Here is a 27,794-nt window from a genome sequence, read left to right on the forward strand (position 1 = left end):
CTTCTCTTTTATGTCTGAGCGAGTGAAAATCTATTACTTTCATCCCAATATTACCATTCTGCTTCCAGTTGCCCATTATTAAAGAAGATAATCTGACGGGGTTCTGGCGGACTTTGATAGGTTTGCGCGCAAATGGAGAACAGAGAGTGTTGGGTTTCTAAAAGCAGAAATCTCAGGTTCTACAGACAGCACATCAAATATTATTTTTTCTCCGTTTAACACATGGTCATATTTATCAATATTTCTCTCAGGCAAAGGAAAGCCCGAGCTTCTGCGAGTTTCTAGCAGAGGCACACAGCCCTATCAGTTGATTCAAAGGAGCCCCCATGCAGGCAACAAATTATTATTTTCGCAGCAGCACGAAATCAGTCATTCCAGTTTTATCCTCTGTTGTACGTCTGAAAACATGTAATTGTGCGTCAAGTGTGTGCGCAAAGAGCGGCTGCACAAGCCTCGGAGGGGGATTAAGGTTTAAGACCCTGCCTCACGTAGAGAAGTGTTTGGGGATTTTCCCCCTCACTCTTTAAACTCAGGATGGTGATCTGATGTGCCCAAAGTGTCTTCGGAAATTTAACTATGTAGCTATTTATGGCCCTTTTATTGCCACTTTCCAGCACCGCTGCACGTTTAGAGGAGAGACTTTTCTTTGTTGCTTTACAGTTTCCACTCTTTGTTTTTGGGTCGAAATGAAAAAGAAAAAAAAAAAAAAAGGACTTTCTGCAAAATTGCTCTTTTTACACATTTTCCCTCACGTCTTCATTTAAAATACACCTGCTTTTCAGAGCTGAAAACATTAAAAAGGAATTACTTTTGGGAATTAATGATAACTTATAGTTCAGGAGCGGCGAGCAAAAAGTGAAATAACACTTTTTTTTTTTTTACGTACGCCGAGAAATCAGATCTGACTTTATTTTGTCTTCATTATCCTCATGTTTATTATCAAAAATTGACATTTTTGACTCAACTCTGAAATGATTTTTGTTTTGTCTTTTTTATGTGAATTCATCCCTTTTAAAAAAAAATTGTTTTTCTGGTTTCCTGCTCCTGAGGATGTTTTCACTGAATGGAGCTCTAATGTCAGAGTCGGCTTGGCACTGATGCGCTGATGATGAGAGTCGCGCTGGGAGGCTGGTACAGGCCTTCTTGGTACCCTTTGCGTCGTTTTCATTGGTCAGGATCCTCTTCCTCGTGCCTCAGAGTGACATCACATCCACCCGACCCACAGGAAAGCAGCAGAGATTACAGATGATGCTGGACATCTCGGAGGACGCACACGCTTTTACGCTTTACGCACAATCGCTCGCTGACCGCTCTTTTGCGCTTCCAGACATCAAAATAAAGGACATCAGAGCCGATGCGTTGCGGTTTGGAGAGTCTGCCTCTTGAAAAGTTGGAGGAGGACTGCGCTCGGATTTCCATCTTTTTGTGAATGGACATGAGCCGTGCGTAAAGATCTGTTCATCGCGTTTCAGAGAAGAGCTGTCACTCTCCCACCTGTTGGCAGGTGGTGTTGGCTTTACCTGCGGACATCTACTATGACATTGGGTTTGGAAATCATGGAGGATATTGTTATCGACGTAGTAGGGGAAGGACTCAAAGACAGCGGAGAAGAGCAGCTCTTACCCTTGGATGAGTCGCGGAGCGAACAGGACCGCAGCATCGAGACTTCCAGCAGCCAGAGCAAAGATCGGGACACTTACAGCCCTGCTAAAACCAAAGGTCCCACGTCGGTGAAGCCTCCATACTCCTACATCGCTCTGATAACGATGGCCATACTGCAGAGTCCAAAGAAACGGCTCACCCTCAGCGAGATCTGTGACTTTATCAGCCACCGCTTCGCTTATTACCGGGAGAAATTCCCCGCCTGGCAGAACTCTATCAGACACAATCTGTCGCTTAATGACTGCTTTGTAAAGATGCCCAGAGAGCCTGGAAACCCCGGCAAGGGCAACTACTGGACGCTGGATCCCAACTCCTCGGACATGTTTGAGAACGGGAGTTTCCTGCGGCGGAGAAAGCGCTTCAAGCGGCAGCATTTTCGCTTCGACCCGCTCAAGGAGCAGCACCTGGAGCCCAGCGGACTGCACGGCTTCCCGCACGGCGCCTACGGGCTCGGCGCGGCGGCCCTGCAGCTGCCCAGCCTGGAGCTTTACCCCTACCTCCATCACCACGGGCACACGCCGTGCGGCCCCGCCGCCATCCCACCTGTCAGCAGCATCCTGCCGGCTCTCTCCAGCTTCTTCTCCCGCGGCGCCCTCACGGCCAAGGCTTTCCTCCAGTCGCAGCCCGGCATCGACGCCTTCTCCCCGGCACAATGCACGACTTACTCATCTCCTCTGACCTCCAGCGTCGCCTACGCGTCCCCTGCGCTCTTCCACCCCGCGGCGTCTCCGCACTTCCTCAGTTTACACCAGGAGTATCAGAAATTACAGACTCAGCGTGGCACCGTGGACCTGGCCAAACACATCAACACTGCTAACAACGAATAATCAGCAAAGCGGACACTGAGCTCGTGTTTTCTCAGGTAACAGAGACGTTTCAAGCAGAGGCTCACAGTTTCTCCAGCGGTGGAAATGTGACCAATCTGATCTAAAAGAATGTTGTAAATATGTTAGAAATCTCCCTGTTTTCACCTTAATGACGACAAAAAAATCTTTTACCAGACGCCTTTTTTTGATCATGAGCGAGGCCTTTCTTCTTTTGTTTAAATATTTAAATGACGAATTTCCTATTCTTTTTTTTCTCCCTTTTTTTTTTGGAAAGAAATAAAAGTGAATATTTAAACCTTGCGTTCAGTTGTATTTTGTACAGATTCATGAAGCCATTTATTTAGAAAACACGGGACTTTACGCTGAAAGCCATAGAAACTGTTTTTTTTTATGTCAAGTCTTAACTTGTTTTTAATTAAAATTTCTGGGTTTGTGCACTGGCTTATCATTATACCCTAATTCTTAATAATGACAAAGACAAAATGTTGTTTAGATGTCAAGAAGTGTTGCTTCACAAAGAAACTGAATTAAAAACAACGAGGAGGAAAAACCAGACAAATGAAATGAGCTGCGAGTGTCGCCTCTGCATCAAATAATCGACTAAAGAAATCAAAAATAAATACTACACTCCTTGAAAAATTCAAATTTTTGAAACAATAAAACAACAATGCACCAAAAAAGTAAAATAAAAATATTTCATGCTTGAAAAATGACGGGGAAAGCAACGTGATGCACCACGTGAGAAAACAAATTCAAGGTCAAAGTCAGTCACACTTGCATTAATGCACCAGGCCTATCAGGTATGTGTGTGTGCGCGCGTGTGTATGTGTGTGTCATGTATGTGTTCTTGGATGTAACGCTGGAAATATACGCGCCTGCAATCGCTTTATTTCGCAGGACCACACACACGCACACACGCTCTTGTCCGTCAGTTCCCGCGAGAAAATCTGTACAACACATTTTCATGTCAAATAAGTTCTCATCTGTTCAATTATAAAGCCGCTTTCTCCCCGCTTACCTCCCAAATGTTCCCACAAAAGAGCCTTTTTGAGTATTTCACTTATTATTTTTTATTATTATTACTGAGGAACTTTAGTAGAAAGTGTGTTGGTTCTAATTTTAGATTATAGGGCTTTTTTTTTTTTTTTTTTTTTTTTTCAAAAGTCCCATTTAAGCAATAATTCAGAATTTTAAAGAGGTAACATCCTCATTTAAATAATATGTAACTAGCTGAAAGAGATTTTTAATATTGTCATAAATTGATTCCTTTTTATTTGATAAATAAGAGTTGAGTTTAAGGATAATGAAAAAGGCTGTTCGTAGCTTCGAAACTGTCAACACTGGCTGGAAGTAATGGTACCAGTCTGTTTCACTGTAGAACTGGTTCTTATTTTCTCCTTTTCCCAGTTACAGGCTGCTGTAGCCTACAAATGAACGTCTCAGTGTTATTCAATTAAACCATAATCTATTACCTAAACCTAAAACAAATGATCTTTTTTTTTTTCTTTAACCAGACCTATCTGACCTGGACATACACACTTCATAAATCAATAAATATATATGTGATTATTAAATATATCCCCAAAACTTTCCACCCAGTTCTCCACGCTGCTAATTCAGATTATCTGATTTATTTTTGCTTCCTTGTTCATTTGAGTCCACGCAGCGCTGCTTTACAGCCAGAGTGACAGCAGTAAAATAATTCTAGGTTTCGGAGCATGGAAGTATTTATTTAATTCTATTCTGAGTCTGCTTTAGATGGATTACCGTGCTGAAGCTCTTGGACGGGGCTGATGGATCACACCACACACTCAGTCCTTTAGCAGACTTTGGCACCCAAGTGAGGAGCTGAAACAAATAAAAAGATTGTTACCTGATGGTGAGCTGTGAAGATGCCCACTCCTGAAAGAAGCACACACGCTCTCATTGATTCTCCCTTTGCTCCATTCACAAAGTTTTACAGATGCGTCCATTTTTAGATATTTAATTCAATCTGTTCTGAGGTTGTGTTTTTTTTCTTCTCATAACCAAACGTCTAATATTTATACTGCTATTCTTAAACAGTGCGGCAAGAGCTGTGGTTAAACTGATCCAACATAAGATTCATATCATACACCGCAGCACTTCTGCTATTAGAACTTATCTGATTGGAAAGCCAAATACACAGCTGAACACAGATATTCTGTTCTCTCAGATTCAGTGCTTTGCTTGTAGTCATGTACATTGTCCAACTACATGTAACGATGCAGTACAGAGAGGTTGCATTTCATGAAAAGTGGCGCCAACAGATTGTCTTGTGTGTGCCTGCGTGTGATCCAGCAGGCATCATGCACCTTGTCTGCCATCACACACATAAACAGGATGTTTCACTTCAGTGCAGTTTGATGTGGTTGAACATGAGGCTCAGGTATGAGTTACACACTGTTAATAATCCTTAAAAGGCACCAGAAGAGGAAATCTTTGTCATTATAATGAGCCTGTTCTGCTGCTGAGGAGCCAAGAGAAGAGAAGCTGAAGCAGACAAACACTGTCGCAGCGACTGATTTGTAGGGCAGAGAGGGGGAGTCAGGGACTTTTTTTTTATTTTGAGGGGGTGGGGGGTGGTGGAGAGAAGCTGGTGCACCTGATAAAATAAGCAAGTCAGACACCCCAGGCTGATGTGTGTGTGTGTGTAGCTGTGAGTGCACATCAGTTTTCCATCCTGAAGGAGGTAAAAGTTGCCAGTACACTGCTTCAAGTCTTTTTACTCTCCTTTTTCCTTTGTGCGTCATTGAGTGTGACACGGCTTATTAAATCCTCACTTGTATTACGAGTAAAAGCTTCTTTTCGAGTGATTAGCAGCAAGATTTTCCTGTTTTCATCCATACTTTTTTCCATCTTTTGTGTGTCGCCTCCAAGTTCGCTTGGAGTCTGACACAAGGGGATTGTGTTTCAAATTGAATGTGTCACCACAGAGAACTTTACTCAGTGTCATGTTAAGGTGACTCTTCACAAGTGGACGTGATGAATGGACATTTATGTGACAACCTGTCAATGGTGCGTGCCATGTTACACCACTGCAGTGTTTCTGCTCAGTTCCACGTGGATTATCAGTTCTGAGTTATCACAAGTCAGAACTTCCCTCTGATGTGGGGGTCGTGTCTGTGGGAAAAGCAAGTCGATTCAGTCTGAACTCCATTCATGCCTAACAGCGCCGCTGTACCATGCTTTCATTCTCCACTCACAAACGCCAAGCCAAACAGGCAAGATAAACTCATTCGTTGAGCACCCCGCCTGGCTGCCTTCGCTCCTTCTGCTTCCACAGCAGAGACCCGAAAGCAGGGAGAGACCGGTGCATTCTGGGAGAACTCCTGCAAGTTCAGTCAGGACTGGAAAAACAATGTGTCTGTGTTGCTGCAGAGAGTTTGAAATGCATAATTTGGAATAAATTCACTTAAAATATTTTTCCTGTCTTATAGTCTGCTGGGTTTTTTTATATGAGTTTTGAGGCTGCTTGAAAATCTCTGGGTCAATATAGCACCGATGCCCCTATTGCTGAGTATTACTGTGCAGTGCAACCTATGTGTGCTGGGATGACTTTACCCAGTGCACATGTGTAGAAAACCCAAAACAACAGTTGACCCAGTGTTGATATTATTGTTAGTATTATTATTATGTTGCGTTATGTGGATCAAAATAAGCCTGGTCTTGGGGACATTTTTTTACGGGTTCCTGTTATTTTTATATCACTGTTGGGTCATTTACACAAACAAAATGACAAACAATGTGGCTGCAAACTATAATTTAACTCGTTTTAAATTTATTTGTCATTATTGACTCCTTGTTGATCAGATCTGTATCCTTTGCAACTTTTAAAGTCTTAAATTTGCAAACAACTCTAGACTCAACGGTAATATAAAAAAATAACTCAGAACAACCCAGGGGTGCTGTGTAAAGTTAACCCTGTATTATTTTGACCCGCTGAGCCTTTTGTGCAGCGACAGAATCAGAGCTGGGTGAACGTGAAGGCGAAGGTGTTGTGGTTTTTCAGTTATCATTAGTAAATCTTGCACCTTTCTGCTGAGGCAGATCACAGCTGAGGTTTTCTCTCCTCTCACTTTAATGGCTGACTTCCACAGGCCTCACTCGCTCCTTGGCGTTTGCTTTTCCTGGCAGGGCCAATCCCCGCTGCCCTGCTTCAGGGAGTTATTCAATTATAAATCTTCCACCCTCACCCCCCCTCGCCCCCTTCTCCCTCTCTCACCGGTCTACGTGTTACCCTGCCAAGTCCAGTAAAACACGCTGCTCCGTTGGTGCACCCCTCTCCAGTCTCGTGCCCAAGAATTTATTATGCTCAGGGTGGTGAAGCGGAGTGCGGTGTGTTTTTGGAAAAGGGACCCCCCCTCAAGCCTCAGTGCCAACAGATGACAGTGACATATAGCAGGAAAGCCACCCAGAAGGAGAATGATCTCACACCTCAGCCACGCGCTCAGAGGGAGTGGGAGAAAATAGAGAGAGAGAGATCTGCAGCTGGGGGCAGAGGGGACAATAAAATCAAGATGAAAAGAGGCAAGGATGGAGAAATGAAAAGGTGGAGAGAAACAAAAACAAACACCAGCAACTGAAAGAAAGTAAATGATCTGAGGATGCTGCAAGAGAAGCGAACCAAAAATATGTCTGGGACTTCTTTAAATACTTTAGGTTACTTGAACTTGAACATTGTGTTCTAATAATTTCCAAATAAACCAAACTATGTTAAACCTCTTAGATATTCTATTCTTACCCTCAGACCGTGGCTTTGTTTCTGCCAGCCAAGTTCTGGAGGAAATGCACTGCTCCATTAGGCATCTTGAGAAAATCCACAGTTGCATTCATGATTTTCTGGAAGATAGATCCTCCTCTTTAAAAAGCCTGTGAAGCAGCCAATCAGTACTTGACTGGGTGGCACTTGGTCTTGACCCCCCTCCCTCCCCCCACTGTTGCTCTTTATTTTCATTTTTCCTTATGCCCTACTGCTCCCCAGCTGGCGACCTCATGCCCTCACCCTGCCCATTGCACTTGGCATTTTGGTTTTTGTGCGCCACCACGTGCAGGTAGAAGGCCTCCAACCACCAAGAGAAATGCTCGCCCTTAACAGGCCTGAGATCAAAGGCAGCGGGAGTGTGATGTCACCCACGGCAGCCCCAAAAACCACTTATTGCACTAAATGAGAGCCATTAGCCATACAAACAAAGACTTAAAACTCTCTGTCATTTAATCAAAAGGGGAGCAGGAAGCACAATTAACATCTGGGCCAAGATGTGTCAGAGAGGGGTCAGGCCATAACCGTGCAGGCTCTTATTACAGTCACACAGTCTGGGGCCTGGCGGTCGGTGTACGGCCTAATGAGAGTCAGTAACCCCAACCTGGCTGCGGCCCGCCCGCACTGACTGATCTCTGAGGAAGACAAAGTGGTCTGCCTTCCACACCAGGCATCGCCATGAAGAGCAGGGGACGTTTGAAAACTAGCCAGGTCATAGCTGGAAAACTCCCTTTCTGCCTCCCCACTCACTCACTCTCTCTCTCTCTCTCTCTCTCTCTCTCTCTCTCTCTCTCTCTCTCTCTCTCTCTCTCTCTCACCATTTGCTCTCTACCTCCCTCTCTCTCTGTCTGCTCTTCCTCTCTCCACCTCTCTCCCCCATTGCATTTGGGTTTTCTCCCCTCAATAACGTCTGCAGTGGCATATTACAACTTGGAAATGGATTTTAAAAGGGAGCAGAGAAGGGTGCCAGAATGGGAAAAACATGGATTGGCTCAATGGAAGCAGATTAAGAGGGCATGCCAAACCTCACGCTTTGTAAGAAACAAGTAAAAGACTCTTTTTACATTAATGCCCTGACTTAAAGACCAACCGCATAGTGGGGGGAAATCAAAAATCCCACCCTCTTTGAAAGATAGAATGGATATTTCAGCCGGTGAATTGTCACCTCATACGAATCCTTTTCCCCTTCAGTGTCACCAGAGTGAATAACACTGTCAGTGTCAGGGGACAGGCCTGCCTTTTTATCATTGCTGCAGGTCTCTGTGTGCTCAGGGAACTGTAAAGCCAATTCATAGGCCTGCAAACATCCTGTAACAGCAACATAAATCCACTAATTCAGGCCTTTGTGTTTGGTAATGGATGTTGTGCCATACTATGTAGATGTGATATGATAGGATTGATTGCTCTGAAGATCTCTGAGGCTGCTTTCTAGCACCGCCCTGCCACCCAAACTGTCGGCCAACGAGCCGTTCATCCCATGTTGCCTCTGTTGGTGGTCCCTGGTGTAAGCTATATTTTCCCCTCACTTCTCTCTCTCTCTCTTTTTTTATAGCTAACACAAAATTGTTCCTAATTCGCTGCTGCTAGAGGGGGGTAATTTGCGGCTTTTGGCTGAGTGTCGCAAGCCCCAAATTTGAAAAAGCTGCTGAGTTGAAGGCGTTCTGTGAAAGGCGGTAGGAGCAACAGTGGGGAGAGGAGAGGGAGAGCGAGGGAGAGAAAGAGAAAGGGCTTAATTTCAAGCAGTTGAAAAGGAGGAACAGCAAAAACATGATAAGCCTCAAAAGGCAGAAGACAGCAATGCAATAATAACTGTTGGGTAATGTAAGTCATAGCCACCAATAATTATTTTAATGGAATTATGGTGATAATGTCTCCTCTTCTAGTCCAAGTTAATACGATTTCTGTTTAGCTTATGCAGACACTCATGGTCTTATCAGACCATCTTGGCAAAAATAGGTCATATTTCTTGTGTTGTAGCATGTCTTGTTGCCTCAAATTCTCTGAGGTAAACCTCGCTCCAGCTGTCTGTCTGTTGCAAAAAAAAAAAGCAAAAAAAAAAAAAAAAAGCTAAATGTTCCTAAAGGCCATTTAATGACAGCCAGTCAGATGGTTTAGTGATTATTTCTCAGGTAGTGAAGGAGAGTGCTTGTTATGCAGATGATACAGTTTTAAGTAACGGTTGATCTTGTCTCCTCTTCTCACGCTGCAGTCCACCTTTAATGTAATGCGGTCTCAGCTCATTCAAGTCATACTTGCGCTGAATGCAGATTGATGTTGTTTTCTAATGCTAGGAGAAACCCTGAGGACATTGTGTACATTGTGACAGCCCACAGGCTGAGTGGGGTTTTTTGGAAAATACACTTATTCACTTAGTCAGATTTAGGTGAGAGGACTGATGACACTCCTGTCTGTATGCTAAATATGAAGCTATCTCCAGCAACCGGCTAATTTAGCTTAGCATAAGGACTGGAAACAAAGGGAAACAGCTAGCCAGGGCATCGTTTTCAAACTTACGCTTTTGAACACATTAAGCAAACAATCCATAATGTGTTATTTAGTGAGCTTAATAGGCGCTAGTAGGTGGATTTTGGCTTACTGTTCCGCCTCTTTCCAGTCTTTATGCTAAGCTAGCTGTAGTAGAAAAGATTTTAAAAAGCTAAAAGTAGTGAATATGGTTGAAATAGGTAAAAGTAATGAATAAATGGCTGAGATGTCTAGTTTCTGTCGCTCAGAGTGGTAAAAGTACAAATTGACCAAACTGTCCAAAACATTGACAGTTCAGTTATATGAAAAAAACATTGCAACAATATCCACTTTTTAAGTGACACCTATGAATATATATTTGGAGCATGACGGGTGGTTTGGATAGAAGGGGATATTAGTTCAGTGTCAGATTAACATAGATACCTCTGTGCTTTGGGGGAAATCTGAAACAAAAGCTTGGCGAATGCTGAAACAGGTTACATAAAATAAAAATTAAATAATGATGTCACTGAATCCGATTCGCTGTCTACATGATGCTGCAAAGATGGGCAAACAGGAAGTAACCGATGGAATATTTGCAGCGAGGAGGCTGGGTTTGCTGATAGCTTTGTGCAGCAGAGTGTCTGGATCTTTCTTTACACCCAGAGCTCCATGATCCCGAAGCGAAGGGGGGCTGAGAGATCCTCTGTGGCCCCGTTGACACAAGGGCCCTGAGAGGTGCTCATTCATTTTGATTAACAGGGCCTTCCTCACTCTCATCCCATCCTTGGTGGTTCACTCTCTCCTCGGGGGAAAAGCCCACATGGATGTTTTTCTTTTTTTTTTTTATCCCACATGGTTTTTCGCTTCCACAACAGCACGTCATTACCCGAGTGTTTAAACACTTAAGAACAGTTTAAAAGGAGGGAGAGGAGGTGGTGGTAGAGACGACGGAGGAGGAGTGAAAAAACACTCACGAGCAATGAACAGTTCTACATTAACTCTGCATCACTCAAGGGAGCTGTAAAGGCTGCCCTGTAAGCGAAATGAAGTCAATAAATAAATGTGGCTGTTGTCAGATGTCTGGAACAGCTTGAGAGGGTTTCAGCAATGGGGCAGCCCACCATGTTGAAATGAAGGGTGATAAGTTTGGGCGGCCCCGCAGAATTAGACGCTACAACTTGCTGAGTGCCATTGACTAATGAGGGCGGGTTTGCTGCATGATAAATTCAAAAACGAGGGTAACGTTTGATCTGCACCAAACCACAGTTTGTTGAAAGTCACAATGCCTGCTCAGCTCCGGGTGGAGAGAACACCATTATAACACAGAGGAGGTTTATTATCTTATGCAGATCCCACATGAGCTGCCTCTGATAAAGACACTACTCCCCCAGAGGCCTGCTCTCACAGCAGTCAATCAAAGCCGAAGTGACAACAAACAGCAGAAAGAGACAGGAGCTGTCAATGGACCGAGCACGCCTGCTTCATTTCATGACTTCATTGGATTAAAATACTTCCCATTGCTGAGATGAACTGCAGCTCCTCCTCTGCAGGTTGGCCCTAAAGGAACACCAGCAGAAAGTGTAACAAATGAGGGAAAGCAGTAGCAGCTGGATGAGTGTTTTTCCACGTTAGAGCAATTGATCAGTGAGAGTCCAGAGAGTCCAAGAGAGGAGGGGGTGGGCCAGGGAACGCGGTTCAGAGGAAGCTGCAGGTGTGGGGAAGAGAAAACACAATCACATCTCAAGTCAAACAAATGCGCCTCCGCTGATGGAGATGGATAGAGGGTCAGCATTCCAGTCCACGCTGGAGATCTCCAACACTTAGCCGCAGGTCCTCTCTCTCAGTGCGTCTGCTGCTGCTGCTGCTGCTGGGCCAAACATCTGGACAGAGACGGAGGCAGACAGAGAGAGAGACGGAGAGAGAGAAAGGAAATAGCAAGGGGCAGTGAGGGAGAGTGTGTTCTCTCGAGAGACAGAAGGATGGACACGAGAATGAAAAAGGACGGACGGAGGGAGGTCAGGAGGAGAGGTGAAAGGTGTTAACGAACAGCCGTGTGTATCTTTGGGACTCCTGTGGAGGAGGGAGCCCACATCAGTGAGCTTGTGTCGGTGGGGGAAAGTTCACACCCTCCTTGTGTCTACTCTCCATTTCTCTTCATCTTCATTTGCTTCACCTCTTTCAAACATTTTTCCAAAATCTGCAAGGCAGCTAAAGGCGGGGTTGCAGTCTAATCCTGCGGCTAACCCTTTAACCTCCTCTGTCAGCCTCCCCACTCCTGCCATCCTTCAGGGAGCAGAGGCCTTAAACTAACTCCTCAAAACATTCTCTCTTGTTTTTTTTCTGCCTCCTTCTTTGTGTTTTCCTCAGGAGTCCTATAAAAGCCTGCTCTGCTCTTGTTTTCTCTACAAGTCGAGGGATGAGCTAGAGCTCATAAAGAGAAAACTCAGAGGGCACACTGAGGTCCTGGGCTCTGTAAAACGCTGTGGCTGCAGCTCTGGTGGTGGTAGCAGCAGCAGTGGAGAGGAATATAGTTATACACACACACACACACACACACACACACACACACACACACACACACACACACACACACACACACACACACTACACCTTGGGAGTATTTGATCCCTGTGAACACTGCACGGCCTGGGGAGGACACGCTCTGTAAATTTCCCTCCCGTGTGCTGTGTTCTCTGTAACAGCAGCCTGAGCTTGTAAAAAGAAAAAAGAAAACCACACACATGACAGGTGCCAAAGTCAGGAATGTGAAAAAAGTGAATGATGAAATATCAGTATGGTGCTTGTTGCTTCCCAACCTCCTCATGTTTATTGGTTTTTTTAATGCCATGTGTGCTTTTGTGAGTGTGTGCATATTAGCATTTCTACATGCATTCTTGCATTGTTGGAGAGGGTGTTCAGATCTTTTCATTCAAGTTCCCATGAAATCAAAGTAGATGTTTAAGTTTTTATCACATACTGTGTGCACCGATCGTCACCTATACACCAGTATCTGGCCAAACAATGATTAAAAAAAGGGTCTTTTTGTAGGTATTCTTATTGGTGTGTTAAGAGTTTGTCATTTCCTGGAAAATGTATTAAAAAATGCTGATGACTCATCCTGCACTAATTTCGCAACCAATTAAATGCTTTCTCAACTTTTTATGATGCTGCTGGAGTGTTTTTGGGGGCCAGGCCTCACTCATTCTATTACAAAAACACAACTTTATCATTTTATTCACTGATTTGGGTGAAAGTGGATCATATTTTATGGAAAAATATTTTCTGGTTTTCCCTCTGATGTCCCCCTGCTGCCTCAACTCTGTGATTTACAGGGTTTCCTGATAGTTAGACAGATTTATTTGTTGCTAAAGAAACTGCTAATGGCTGCTAACTGTAGCTGCCATTAACTAGTTAGCTCTGCTAACCGTGCAGCTAGCCGACTCAGCCCCTGGGTGCCAGAAACCCACCTTGGTGCTGTACTCCCTGTAGTCAAACTGGCCTCCGTCAGTTCGGTCTGGTCCGGCTGAGCTCACTGGGAGCTCCAAGTCCAGACAGAGTCAGCTAGCTTCCTGTTTTTAGGAAAGACATAATTATAAAGAGAAACAGTATTCTGCTAGCTGTTGGAAACTTAAAGCAGAATCAACAACACTGCAAAAGACACAAAACGCAAAATCAAAGGCAGTACATATGTACCCACATGTGTTGGAACTAATACTGCAGTACTATCTCAAGCAAAGACACAAGCAAATGTTCCTAATGTATTCATTTGAATTTATTTTACACCAGATGTTAACATCATTTCCCATGCGAACGTCGATATTGTTGCGAGACTTTTAAGGTATAGTTGAACTGTCAATGTTGAGGTTAGTTTGTCTGCCTATGTACTCGTGGCAGTGTTACGTTACATTTTTAGCTTTTTTACAATTGCTTTTAGCTAACAATTGTAACCATTTATCCAATTCTTTTAGCTATTTCAGCATATTATCCAATACTATTAGCTCACTAACTGGCTATTTTCAAACATTTATTTACGTTTAACTATATTGTAAAACTATTTATCCATGACTATTCCTATTTCAACAATTTATCAAATGCTAGCTGTTATACTAGCTTCTAACTGTTTAAACTTTTCTGCTAATTTGTTTTGCTTTCATGCATTCGCAATTACAACATGTGGTGTTCTGCTTTCATTGTAATTTCTATTTTTTCAAATCACTCCATAATCTTCCTTCGTGCCCCATGTCAACTTAATTTATGTTTTGTATGTTCAATCTGAATAATCTGAAAAGTAAATAGTCACTGAAGCTGTCAAATAAATTTTATAGAGTAAAAGGTTTAAAGTATGAAATGGAAATACTCAGTACCAATACCTCAAATTCGTATTCAAGTGCAATATATGACTAGATATTAGTTACATTCCACCCTGCATACATGCATGCATGTGTATGTGTGTGTGTCTGTGTGTGTGTGTGTGTGTGTGTGCGCGCGCGTGCTTGTGCGTGTATGTGTGTGTGTTTTTTTACTGCTGATGGCACATTGGAGGATTTATTTGAACAGATGTGAACTCTCAGTGCCAGGGTGACCTCAGGTCCTACTTGGCTACACTGCAGCTGATCTCTCCACCCTGGAAAAATAACACTCAGTTTAACAGAGTGACCTGTGGAAGAAAAAGCTCGCAAACACACTGGTTAATAAGTCCAGGAATAAGGCTACATTTCCTCTCACGGTGTAATTGAATCTCAGTGTAACCTTATCAGTGCATGCCTTGCTGCAATGTGGAGTGCATGTGTCAGGTTATGTCCTTGTCTTCTGTGAAATATCTCAGTTACAGTAACCAGACTGTACAGTAAAACCAGAAGTTATATTCCTTTCAAAGTCAGATATGTGAGAATGGATTTATACTCTCATTGACTGAAATGGAGGGTTTTATACCAAATGCACTGCACATTAACAGCACCCAGCATGAGTTAGGGGAGTGCAGAGGTTGCCGACATGAGCCATAAAGGAGGTGAATTTATGTGTCGTAGCGATACAGGCGGGAGGTCAGACGCAGAATGAAGTGTGGAGGGTCGACAAGGATGAAGACACAGCAATGTTTGGAGAGAGGACAGGAGAGAGTGATGCTAATTTATACCCAGCTAATTGGAAACAGCACAGTCCTGCACCTGAACCGCATTCTCGGCCCTGTGGCCAGCGCTGGGCCTGGGGCGACGTGGGAGGGTGATGAGGGCCGGGGGATGGAGAGATGGGATGGAGGTTAGGGTCAGTGTCAATGGCAGCCTTGTTGTTTCTGTCTTTGCAGACGGGACAGAGTTTGGTGTGTGTGCATGTATGAATGTAAGGCCTCTGGTCTAGATGTGCGTGTCTGAGCAGAATTAGTGTGTATGTTAGAGATTTTCTGGGGGTCATGTTGTTGTGACAGTCTCACGCACACACACACCAGAGTGAGGACCACCCTGCCTCAACAGAGAGAGAGAAAGGGGGAAAAAAATCAGCTTAATGTGGCATGGTTTCAATCTGACACGATCTAACATACGACATGGCTGGACTTCAGCAGTCTTAGCTTCCTAGTTAAATAAATATGACAGCCTCCTCAGATAATTATGGTGCTGTGACCATGTTGAGTCATAGCATCCGTTAATTATTAGACGGGCCGTGTGAATACGTGGATTCATTTTTCAAATCCCCACTGCTTGTGAGTTTCTGATGTCTGTAATATTTCAGTGAGTGATGGCGTATTCAGATGTTGGCTGTGACTTGGGTCTGGCATCGTGCTAAAAATGAAGTAATCTTAGAATTTAGATTGAAAAAACATTGACGTTGCTTGATGTGCCTCATATCTGCAGGATCTGTTTATACTGCTAAACCATGTCTTAGAATTTGGACACATTTAGCCGAGTGGTTCCCAACAAGGCCTGCTTTTACCACAGCGGGTACTTGGAAAGATTGTTGCGGAATATTGTAACTATCTGAGCAAACCAGAAATGATGTGAAAGAAAAAAAGTCATCTACTGAACTGCCACACCTGAACACTAAACGATATAATTGCAAGCATGTGAAAGGTTAGTGAGCAAGCAGTCTTAACACTTAGCTACAAGTAATGGATCAGTGGTTAAAACAGTTGGTTAAAAGTAACAGATTAACTGCGGAAACAGGTAACTAACAATAATGGATTAAAACATGGAGAAATTATGAAAATATTTTTTTAAAAATGGGTAAATGGTTGAAAAAACTAAAGGTAATGATTCATAGTCCACTTTGAAAGCTAAAAGGAATCTGCATGGTAAAGTAACGATTGAAATCATATTGAATGAATACAACGTTAAATAACATCCAGTTTAAAATCGATTCAAATAAGCATATTTGGAACATGACTGGTGGTGCTAATGAAGGGGTTCTTGAGTTCATCCAAAGGGACCGTGAGGGTACACCACCCAAAAAAAAAGGTTGTTAACCTCCGATTTAGGCCCTTTCCAATACTGCGCTGTGTGTGCTATTGATAAAGAAAGCCATCAAGTGCAGTGCCAAGTGACGGGCTGTCAGCATTCAGCCAAAGTCAGCCTTCCCGTAATGCGCAGGATACATAGAGACAGATAAATAGCCTAGATATGTACCCGAAAGCCAAATTCCTCAAAAAACAAAAGAGTGGACTTGGACATATGGGGAACATATTGGTGGCAGAGTTCTGATCACACAAGTTTCCTCTGAGGAGAAGAGAATACAACACGATTTAGATGTGGTGTGGGCTGTTTTGTTTCCCTTTAAAGGCATGTCAGTTGTCTGCCCTGCTTGAGGATATTGGAAAGAAAAAACTTCTTTCTACTTCATCACTCCTAGTGATTGACATCTCGATAGTCTGCACACATGAATAAGTGTGTGTAAGCACGTTATAGCAGCAAACACGCACACAAAATCCTACACATTCTTCTACTGTAGCGGTTTGCAGACAGACGTTTTGTCCTATGATATTGCTTTTTTTCCACCTAGTATCTATTCTGAGGACCAAGCTCCGAGTGCACATCAAAGCCACCACAATCTGTCTGTTTCTCTCACGATTTGTCTCTCACACACTCCTTCTCTCTCTCTGGGCCACGCCTGTGCACAAACCATGCACAAACTAAAACACATTTGTGTAAGAGCATGTTATGGGAGGGATTCAACATATTCTTTGATCACTGTTCATCTGAAGGCAAATCCACTCCTTTGCTCGTGATTCCTTTTTTGATATAGAAGTCCTTGATTTTAACGTACTTAGCATATTTATTTTTCTGAGATGAGATGCTTGTAAAAACATGAAACACTTTTTGACACTACCTCATCATTTCCACATTGATTCCACTGCCCTCTCTGGGACAAAGTAAAGCCACTGCAGCTGCACATCTTCATCTTATTTCTCCTCCATCCTGCCTTGTCATGTTTACTTGATGTTTCCCTCTCTCCTCTCTTCTGCAGGATGCATGGTTTCAAAGGGACCACAGAACAAATCAGAGGCCCATCCCTGTGCACCAATGGCCTGTCTCTCATTTCAGATGGAGATTGAAGGGCAAGTCTACCCCTGGGGCGTCAGTGGGGGATCAGGGGGCCTCAGTAGCACCCGCCGCCCCGGGGCCTCTGTGTTTCCACTGTGTGGGAGCTGGACTGTGACACACACCAAACATTGAGCCCACCGCAAGTGCCTCTGCCCCGCGATCTGCTGTCTGGTGCACGCAGTCTGCAGCCTGCGTCCCTTGTTAGCTCAAGGTCGTGTGTGAGTGGAGTGTGTGTTTTGGGTTTGGCATCGTTTGAAAAGATATGACAATAACGGGCCCTTGAGTGGGAGTTATTATGTGTTTGGCTGAGAGTGGGAGCTCATGTTGCTGCGATGGAAGTTGGATGCTTCCCAGTGTTGTTTTGAGGTGCTTTGGGTTTGTTAGTCATAGCTTACTGTAAAGTGTCTCTTAAGACACTCCTATTTAGAGATTGTTTTGTGCGCAGCGACTCTGAAGTGGTGTCACGGGTCAGCTCCTCCGGCTTTCCTGGCATAAGATGTGTGGGGCTCGTGGATCTGTGAAAACAACAGGCAATGGAAGATCAATTCCAGGTTGACGGCGCATACTGCATCTGTGTGAGACGTGGCTCCAATCTTCCTGCTTGTCTGTCTCCAGCTCTGGTCTTTCTAGGCCTCCTTTAAGCTCCCTCAGCTTTCATATGACACAGAGATACCCATCAGAAGCTGCATGACAGCATATGGACCTGAGTGACATTTGATGTATGTGGCAGGAGTGAGTGCAGCTCCTCTTTGTGTCTCACATTCATGTGGTGCGGGCAGGATTAAGACTTGATCCAATAGAGCAGGAGTAGAGAGGAACGAGCTCGGGTCAGATCTGCCTTGAATTAAGTCGGTGTTGCAGCAGGAATAATACAATCACCTCCCCCAAAAGCCTGTAATAGTACTGCGGGGTAAAGTATGCGTGCATGCGTGTGTTTGTTTGTGTGTGCGTTCTGAGCTTGGCCTGCACCGAGTCTGCGACCAAACCACAGGCTGGTGTCCTTTACAGAGAAGAGGGGTCTCTGCTGACGGTTCAAACAAAGCCCACGGCCCCAGCTTCAAAAGGCCCCCAATCATCGCACCCACTTACAGCAAACGGCGCATGTCACTTAATGTGGACCACACTATTCATCAATTATGGTGAGCTCAGGGGCCATCCAACACCCGCACCACAGCTCCACAAGTAGTGAGTTGTCTTCTGTTCTGACTGAAGCCCCCCCCCATAGTCCTCAAAGCCCATCTGTTGCAGGAAGTGTGGTGTGAGACCGCTAACTCCTCGGAGCTGTCACACAAACAGAACTCTGGCTTTTGCCTCTTCTTTCATGCCGTGTTATCTCGCCACAACTCCCAAAAACTCCTCATCCTTCTGCAGCAAATTTGGCTCCCTGCAGCGTGCTCTAAGCTTCATAATAGCTCACTTCTCCCCCGTCCTAATGTAATTGCCATCCTTGTCCATCCACACCCCTCCTCTCATCCCATACACTTGCTTTGAAAGCCACAGTAGGCTAATACAAATGCCTGTTAGACACACACGAGTCCACGACCTTACCCTCCTACTCACTGTTTATCCGTCCCCTGGCAAGTGAACTGAGTCAAACTGGAACTCATTTATTGCCATCTGATTTTGACATTTCGCCATGGGGTATTACTTAAGCGCAAATGTCTTTCTGGTCTCCAAGTGACAGAATGTATGTTAAGGTTGTAAGAGTTAAAATAAATGACACAAATGTGGCGACCATATTTAGAATTCCCTTCAAACAGACACATGACGGCAGGGCATGCAAACCTGAACCAGATCACACAACATGATCTGACACTCATTCTGCTCTTCCTCCTTCTTCTTCCTCTTGGCTCCAGCCTCTGTCCATGAGAGAACTTGGCCTGTCACATCTGGACAGGGTTCAGGTCAGGCCGGCCCGGCGTGAGGGGATGAAAGGTGACTCTCCTGCTGGCCGGCTCACTCGGCGCACCTCCACTTGAGTCGTGTCTCTTTTATCCCCAAAAGCGATTCAGCTGCTGGCACGTGTGTGGCTGGTTTGGTGTGTGTGAGTGTGTGAGTCCATCGGAGCCCTAACCTCAGCAGCTGTGTGTGATTTTGTACTCATGTTATCTGGGGGATTCTTTCCTGTTTTTCCTTTTTTTTATTTTTTTCCTGTCTGTCCTGGCACCTTGTTCTGTGTGGTGGAGACGTTCTGGTCACACTGTGTGTGTGAGCTGCTTTATTTCAGCTTCAAAAAGTGAAGTTCCATACCAGATGAAGGCAATGCATATAGTATACAGATGCCTTGAATTTTTTAGGAGAAAAAACACATTCAAACCTGTTTTTTTTCTAAGAATAAATAAGGATATTTTTGAGTAAGTTAATCCATAAATGCATGATATTTTTGTCTTTTCATTTTTGCTGTTTTGTGGACATTAGTGATTTCCAACCGGTGGAACTTGTACTCCAGGGGTTACTCCGACAATTTCCACAGGCTATGTAGAAAGAGTGTGGAGCACCTCAAATAATTTGAAAGAAAAAATGAAATTATGCTTTGATTGAAAACTAGTTAGCAGGTGAAGTTCGCTTGAAGCAGTGCATAAATGTAAACCCATTAGCTAAAGCTCATAGATAAAGGGTTGAAATTATTAGCTAAAAGTAGGCTGATGGGCAACATCTAGTTTCTGGCACTCGCTGTATACAAATGCAAACTTGACAGCTTAACTGTACGAAGCTACAGTAACATCAGTTCAAATGAACACATGTGGAACATGACTGGTGGTGTTGATGAAGGGGTGTTTGAGTTCATCTGACAGGGCCGAGGGAGTGCGACTAAAAAATAAATAAACTGCATTTTTAAATGTTGCACCTCATATTCTGGCTCTCCAAGTGTTCAAACTATTTTCTACAAATTTTTAAACGACATTTGGCCAATTTCTAAATGACTTTCAGGATCAAAATTACATTGAATACATACAGAAATTAGTACAATTAAACATACTTCCATTCAATGTTTTGTTTTCTATGACATTTTTGTTACAGACATCCATGTTAGACACACACACACACACACACACACACACACACACACACACACACACACACACACACACACACACACACACACACACACACACACACACAGACATACACAAACACACAGTCGGATGGGGCAAGCATTGCTTCATAAACAATTGCAGCCACACACGCTCACGCTAGGAAGGAACATGAAAACAGCACTAATGGGAAAAAGATGAGAGGGCTCACAGTGAGCACACCCAGAGAGACGAGGAGAGAGCCGGCTGTTGGACACCGCTGTCTCAGCCCTGCTGGCACACACTGACAGCCTGCGATCACGCTTTGTTAACAAAGTCCACTCGAACTGCTCGGTTGAATATTATACATTTGATCGACGGCATCAGTGTGTTAGTTTAATTTCTCTCCATGGATCCCATTGTTTCATTTTATCTGTTATTTATTTGTTCCATTTTCTAACTCTTGCTGAATTTCTGACTTCACACACTGCTGCTGTCTTTTCGTCATTCATGCCATTTTAGTTTTTCTAAATAAAGCTCATTTAAAAAACTAAACAATTATTAAAAATTAGGTATCTGAAATATACTTATTTTAAATCTAATTTACAAACTAAAAAGAACAGTAACGTGGACCATATAATTTTGCCTATGAAAAAAAAAGTTTTTCTTTTGGAGTTTTTAGCTGTTTGGATTTTATTATGTTGAGCTTTTATGTATTTTGAATAATTCTCTGTCAGCTGATATTTCTGTCTGAGTTCATCACAGCAGCTCTGCAGATTGAAATCCAATGCATTATGTTCAGATTAATTTAGCTCATTTAATTAGTTTGAGTGTTTAAATGTTAAATACTGAGCGTTCCGGTTCAGTGAAATAGCTTCAAAACTAATGCCGTTATTATCACGTTTGGAGCATTTAATCATAAAGTGTGATGTCCTTGTAAAGCAGCAGCGAGAGGAAACGGCCCTGTGCTGTTAAGGAAAAAGTGTGTCATCTTGTTTATTTTCCTTTGGTTTGCTGTCTTTTCCAGACCATAGGGCGCGATGATAACAAAAAATACTGCGGCGTCCACGTCTCCCAGTGGACTGCCCTTCCAATCCAACGAGGGACCACAAGGCCCTTACAACAACATTTTTGCTGTGAGGGAGAGGAGCCTGTGTGTTAATGATGGCTCACTGGTGATTCCCTCACATGTTTGTTCAGATTTTGGCTTTGCTTATACATACAGGCACAAATCAACTCTGCAGTCCTTCTTTTCTCCTCTCTGTCCTGACAATGTCTCATCTTCCAGAACTGATATTGGCCCCCGCAGTCGACAGTCTGACGCAGAACTGGCCTTGATTTGTGCTATTTTTGATCTCTGATACTGTTGTGTCCCATATCTTCCTGAAGAAACAAATTCCCCTCCAGAAAATTCTCATTAATTTTCCTCCATAATGCCAACTCTATTATTGCTCTCTCTGTCTTATCCGTGATGTTTCTCCACTAAGACTGAATAATATTTGGACAGGTGTTCTTTCATATACATTTACTTCACGGGGTCCAGCGTGCTGTTTCATTGCTGTTTCATCAAGAGAAAAAAAGCAGCATATCCTGGCTGCTGGATTCTTAAGCCCGTACTGTATACTGTAGTCTATACTGTGTGTAATCCCTAACAATAAAAAACTGTTTAGCACCAATTTTCCTTTACTTTTAAAACCTTCTTTTTTCCTGTTTCAGGCAACTGTGGAGGCCACATCTGGAAGACAGATGTAGTCCCAAAGCTGATTCTCTGCCTTTAACTCTCGCTCATTCTCCTCTCCCTCGCATTCACTGCTTCTCACTCACTCTCTCTTTCTCGTGTCTTTCCCTCCCTCCCCTCTCTTTTTGGGAAACATGAGAGCTGGGCTAATTCTCTCTCTCCCTCTCTCTCTCTCTCTCTCTCTCAGTCTCCCTCCCACCCCGGCTGGACCACCCACATTCGGAAACGCCTAGCTGTTCCTGAGGCAGAGCCGCCGGCAGTTTAGAGAGACACAGGGAGAGCAACAAGAGAGAGAGATGTAAGGATGGGCTATGACTGACGGTTTTAGCAGAGTATCAATTACATCAATGTCAAAGCCATAACCTGCCATTGTGTAAGGAGGAGAGAGTCTGGGAGAGACAGCTGCTTTAGTGCTCTGCTGAGTTTAAGCAGCACAAATCCTGGGCTGCTTCTTACGTCACAGCCCGCTTTTTCCACTCATTCTACAACATACCGTGTTTGATGCTGCTTCCAAAAAAAGGTACCATAGACAAGACAAAACCAAAATGCCCTTATGCATAAAGCTTGTCTAAATGTTGGATGGCCTTAAATCAAAAAATTCTCCACAGTTTGATCACACAAACATAAAGTGCTTCAGATTCAGAGAGCTTAGAGAAATAACAGAGAAATGTACCTCAAACAGCAGCTTTTATTTGCTTGGTAAGCAGTCAATAAGTATCTCTCAGTTCACCTCAAACGGTTCAGCTCCGCCAATACAAAGTCAATGTCTCCACCATGTGGGTGTTTCTTAGTACTACCTCAAAACTTTTTTTTTTAACCGTCTACACTACCACTTTATAAAAAGAAAAGACTAAAACGGGTTTAAAAGTTGATACTGATATGTATTATTTCTTTTCAGATCACTAATATTTCACTCATAAGGACAACTTTTGTGTTGCCAGGTTGTGAAGAATCTATTTGACTGGTGTACAACCTCCTACGGTGATTTTTAGTTTTTGGTTAAAGCTGCACTACTCAACATTTTTGTATTAAGAACAGATAAAATCACTATTTGCATGTGGAAGAGCTCACAATATCACCCGACTCTGCAGTTCCTCTCAGTTCTATAGAGCTCTTTTAGTATCTTACAGCTTATTGGTTTGTTTTAGTTTTATTTCCTTCCCACAGCTTTATGGGTCTTGGGTCATTCTCACCCGTCTCATAGAATCATTATTGCCCACAACAGATATTAAAAACCCAGTGTCCAGTACCTGTTCAACACTGAACAGCTGACACAGTTAGCTACTAGCTGGTGAACATAGTGGAGCATTTAGCAGCTGAAGAGCCAGATATTTCCCTCAGAAGTCGGTGGATTCTAAAAAACCGAGCTCAAATGAGAGTTAATACTGGACTTGTTATGTAAATCAGGTGACCAGAAACATGTCTTCAAATGAATGCTAATGTTGCTACATATCTGCTGAGTTGACATATCAGCATAAAAGGCAGAAATATGTCAGTGTTGTGGTCACACTGCTTATTTATGCTGATAGAAAGCTGATAAAAAATCAGATACTGCAGGTTTTTATTGGCACACAATGAAGTACTGGAGAGGAAACATCAAGAGGAATAATTACCTAAAAAGACAACAGCCAAGGAGATTTTTAAAACCTGGCAAACCAATTATTGTTTTTATCAAATGGTTAATACTGATCTATGAAGCATGATTGATTAATCATTAATAAAGCCATTAGATAATACAGTATGCTTTATTTGAGTGGTGCCCATTCTGAAATAAAAAACAGGTACTGGTGCTCAGTGATCAAGCATAAATACTATTTTGACTGCTGTGCTAGCTGGTAAGCTAGTAGCTCAGTGATTAACTGGTGTGCTGAACACAGTGAAATGACTGCAAGGTGCATAATACATCAGTATGGGATTATCTCTCACTTAGTTTTCTGTGTTTTTCTTCTCTTCACCTCAGTAGCCACTGATCCCACAGTGGCCCCCATCATACCTCCAAACGGTCCTCCCACAAACAGACCGACCAGCGCTCCCAGCAGGGCCTCCCTTCTCACAACAGTGGGCAGCCACGTCATCCAGCCTGTCAGCTTCTCCCACAAGCTCCAGAGAAAAGAGGGAGCAGAGGAGGAAGGTGAGATGCTGGCAGAGGGGAAAATACTATCTACATCCACATTCAAGTCATCTATGCTCCTCTCTGCCTCTTCCCGGATTGCTTCCATTTCCTCCTCCGTCACATTTTCCTCTGGGGGTGAGTCTGGGGGAGACGGCTGGCCGTTGAGCTCCTTTCCTCTCCTCTGTCTCACTATCTCTACCAGCCTCTCCTTCACTCTCTCCTCAGCCTCCCGGTACAGAGGGCAGCTGAAGTGCTGCGTCCCGCTCTCTGCCACAGCCTGCTCAACCTTCTCCAGCAGCTCCTCCACAGCTTTCCTCTCCCCTTGTTCTCGGCTGCGGGTTTCCAGGGTGTGGTAGCGGTGGCCACATCTTTCCACCAGCTCCTGGAGGTCCTTGCGCCATGTGACAAGGTATTCCTCCAGCGGCTCGTCCTCATCCAGCTCCTCAGTGTGGGTGAAAAGTATGATGGTGTTTGTGCTGACCGCAGAGGGGCCAAACAGCTCCTTCAGGACATCCAGCGCCTTGGCTTCTCCTTCAGCTGGCTGGTTCACAGGGACACACAGCAGGAAGGCATGTGGTCCAGGGCTGGATAAGGCTATGAAGGAGGATATGTGTCTTTTCCTTTCCTCTGGGTCACAGTCTGACCCGAACCAGGCTGGACTCGAGACTACCACCACCTACACAGTCGTGGTGGAAGCATAAAATCAAGGTGTTTTATATTTGTTTTTGAATTGCTACAAATTTAGATGTTACTGTAACGAAATACAACATGGGGCAAGTAGGACTTTGTATAGATTATATTCAGGGTAAATGAAATGAGGAGTAGTATATAAGTTTGGAAGGAGGGAATTTCTAGAAAGCAGGACAGTAAATACATGTGTATGCAGGTATGTGGTGCATGGGCATGTATATATACTAGTGCTGTCAAAAATATTGCGCAAATCAATTTTAATGGTGTCATTTTTTTAATCGCAAGATTAACACTCTTTGTGACCTAGTGAACTTGTAGTTTTTTATAAGCTATGTCCACTGCTAGTAACGTAAGAAAAACTACAGGATCCGATTATAAACCAGAAACAAAACAACAGGCACGCCCCACGTGCAATATTTGGTGTTGTCTGCTCGCTAGCTGCAAAAAAGTAGGCTACCGGTTTGTGTGGATGTAAAGCGCGAAACTGCAACTAAGAACAAGCTTACTGCAGCCATAATAAGGGTTGATAAGCCTCTGGTGAATAAACAGAAGAGCATCATAGTCTGACTGCTTGTATGTTCAGAGGAAACTTAAGAAAGGAAAGATTAATCCATGGTTTAACTGCACTATAGGCTGAGTCCTAGTTTACAATGATGTGCACTTTGTAACTTTATCTTGTATCACCCTGTTTTGATCCCTTAGAAAGGGTTGTTGAAGGGGCTTTTTTGTAACCAAGTATTTATTTTTTTGTCATCTGTTTATTGACAGTGTTAAATTGCGTGAGAGCTCAAAGTGAGAATATTAGTGTGAACAACTATTACTACACAAAGCAAGCCTATCCACTTTTCCATGTTGATAAGAGTATTAGATAAGAGTAAATCATAATTAATGGGACATTTAGAATAGATAAAAATATGCAATTAATTTGTGATTAATCGCAAGTTAACTATGACATTCATGAGATTAATCGCGATTAAATATTTGAATCGATGGACAGCACTAATATATACATTATGTAATGTATGTTCGTATCGGTGTGTGTGTATGCATGTTTGTAGTATGTGCATATATATGTAGGAATTGTATTATTAAAACATCCACAGCGTTACCACCAGCAGCCACAGGTGTCACCAAATAACCTTAATTGAAATCTTGTAAGGATCATAACTTCGTCATGTTGATTCCAACCGGATATGATTTTGCATTCGATTCATCATTAAATTCTATATATTTGCCGTTTGGCGCCACTGGTTCTCAGTTCCCTCCACACGTGATTATACTCTATGTATATAGCAAATGTCATCATGCGTCAATGACAACAACAATCAGTCTCAAACATAGTTTTATAATGCTTTGCTGTTCTACTTGAATTCTCGTAAACTCTGATATACGCCCTCATTATCTTTCAGACACTTACATTTGCCTCACTGGCCTCATATTCTAAAAATTGAACTTCAATTAAACTTTTAAAGAGATATTTCCTCCCATAAATCATTGCAGCCAGATCTTTTCCATGTGTTTCATCCCTACCTGTCTGCCTGCAGCTTCTCCTCTGTGTTTGCTGCACTCCTGGATGATGGCAGCATCTGCATCCTGCTGGGGGTCTTGCAGGCCCAGGATGGTGCAGACCGCTGACCTCTGTCCTGGGCCCGTGTGGCCCAGCACCACCAGCCTGAGCTCTGCTCAGCAGGAGACACACAGCAGGGACAACACATACACAGCTGTGGCTTTTCTGACATACTTATGTGTAAAACAGTGTGTACTGAGTATACTGTGTATGATGTCCAGGGAGTACACAAGTTGATCAGAGTACGAAAAACTTGAATTCTTGAATCCTCCTTCTCATGTAAAGCTGACAGGCTATCTGTTGTTGACTGTCTGCTGTGTGCGTTGATAGTAATCAGCTGATCAATGCTGTCCTGTCACTGTGGCGGCAGCGCCCTTTGCAGCTGCCGTCCCTTCTCAAACCGCTAAAATACAGAGGCAAGCAAAGGAGAGACACGCCTGCTGACTTATCTCCCAGATGTATCGTAAACAAAGCTCTTGAACTGCATGTAAAAGTAATTCTCCGGCTTACCTGATTGTGAAGCAGATGCTGACATTTCTGCTCCTTTCGCTGCCGCGTCGACTCAGGAATGGACGCACTTCCTTGTTCCTGCAGGCTGACTCAGTCCTGCCTCTGTGGGCGCACAGACTGACTTCAGCAGAGGTGAATACAGCCCCATGTGTTGTGGTGGGTGATGCAGGGCTTCTCAACGCGAGGCCCGCGGACCGCCCGGGGTCTGCGGTAAAATGGCTGAACGGAGTTCATGTCATTTCAGCTCACTGGGCCTGACTCATTGAGACTTTATGGCGTATTTTGACGCAGCGTTATATAGTTCAGCATCTACGACCAGTGGTGAAGGAAATATTCACTGCAGCTAATAATTATTTTCATTATGCATGTTGAGCTGAATCACAAGAATTGGAGCTTTCCATATGTTTAACATCACTCTGCTCAAAGAACTACACTTCCCAGAGTGCACCACCAGCAGCAAACCAGCTGCTCCTTACCTGATCAGTCACTGTCACTGATTTGGAGCACCTGCCACCTGCAACAAGTTCACTCATGGGTTCAGTCCAAAGATGCTGATGGTCGGTGAAATATTTTTTTTACTTTCACGCTGTTTGAAATGCTGCTTAATGTGTTCAAGTTCATGTTATGTTAAACTGCTGTGTAGATTGGTTGGTCAAGGAACACAGTGCAGCATTGACTTCAATGACTTTGGATGAATGAATTTGTACTGATATTTCATTTGGAGTTTGGAAAATGAAAAGTATAAAATACAAAAGGATAATACAAGGTAAAAAATGTTAAAATTCTGTTAAAATGTTAAAACTCTACTAAAAATGTGGGAAATTCATGAAATTAAATATATAAGAGCCAATCTACGAGCAGGTAGATCAGCTAGTCTTCTTAAGATTTTTCTTTATTT

The 27,794-nt window shown here is 43.4% G+C and overlaps 2 protein-coding genes across 2 annotated transcripts; one reads left to right on the forward strand and one right to left on the reverse strand.

Annotated features, from left to right (window-relative positions):
• The first annotated feature begins 1,426 nt into the window (after positions 1 to 1,426).
• On the forward strand, positions 1,427 to 2,672 carry foxd7 (forkhead box D7). Its single transcript, XM_070981705.1, has one exon. It carries the CDS (start codon positions 1,536 to 1,538, stop codon positions 2,487 to 2,489), a length of 954 nt encoding a protein of 317 aa, XP_070837806.1. The 5' UTR covers positions 1,427 to 1,535; the 3' UTR covers positions 2,490 to 2,672.
• Positions 2,673 to 22,687: 20,015 nt separating this feature from the next.
• On the reverse strand, positions 22,688 to 27,160 carry LOC139343507 (GTPase IMAP family member 9). The gene is made up of 3 exons (XM_070981206.1): positions 26,897 to 27,160; positions 26,350 to 26,498; positions 22,688 to 24,805 (listed from the first exon to the last, which is right to left on the reverse strand). The coding sequence occupies exons 1-3, from the start codon at positions 26,919 to 26,921 to the stop codon at positions 23,939 to 23,941; spliced, it is 1,041 nt and encodes a 346-aa protein (XP_070837307.1). The 5' UTR covers positions 26,922 to 27,160; the 3' UTR covers positions 22,688 to 23,938.
• Positions 27,161 to 27,794: the final 634 nt, after the last annotated feature.

Source organism: Chaetodon trifascialis, chromosome 15 (genome assembly GCF_039877785.1).
Source record: "Chaetodon trifascialis isolate fChaTrf1 chromosome 15, fChaTrf1.hap1, whole genome shotgun sequence".
In the NCBI taxonomy this organism is placed as follows: domain Eukaryota; kingdom Metazoa; phylum Chordata; class Actinopteri; order Chaetodontiformes; family Chaetodontidae; genus Chaetodon; species Chaetodon trifascialis.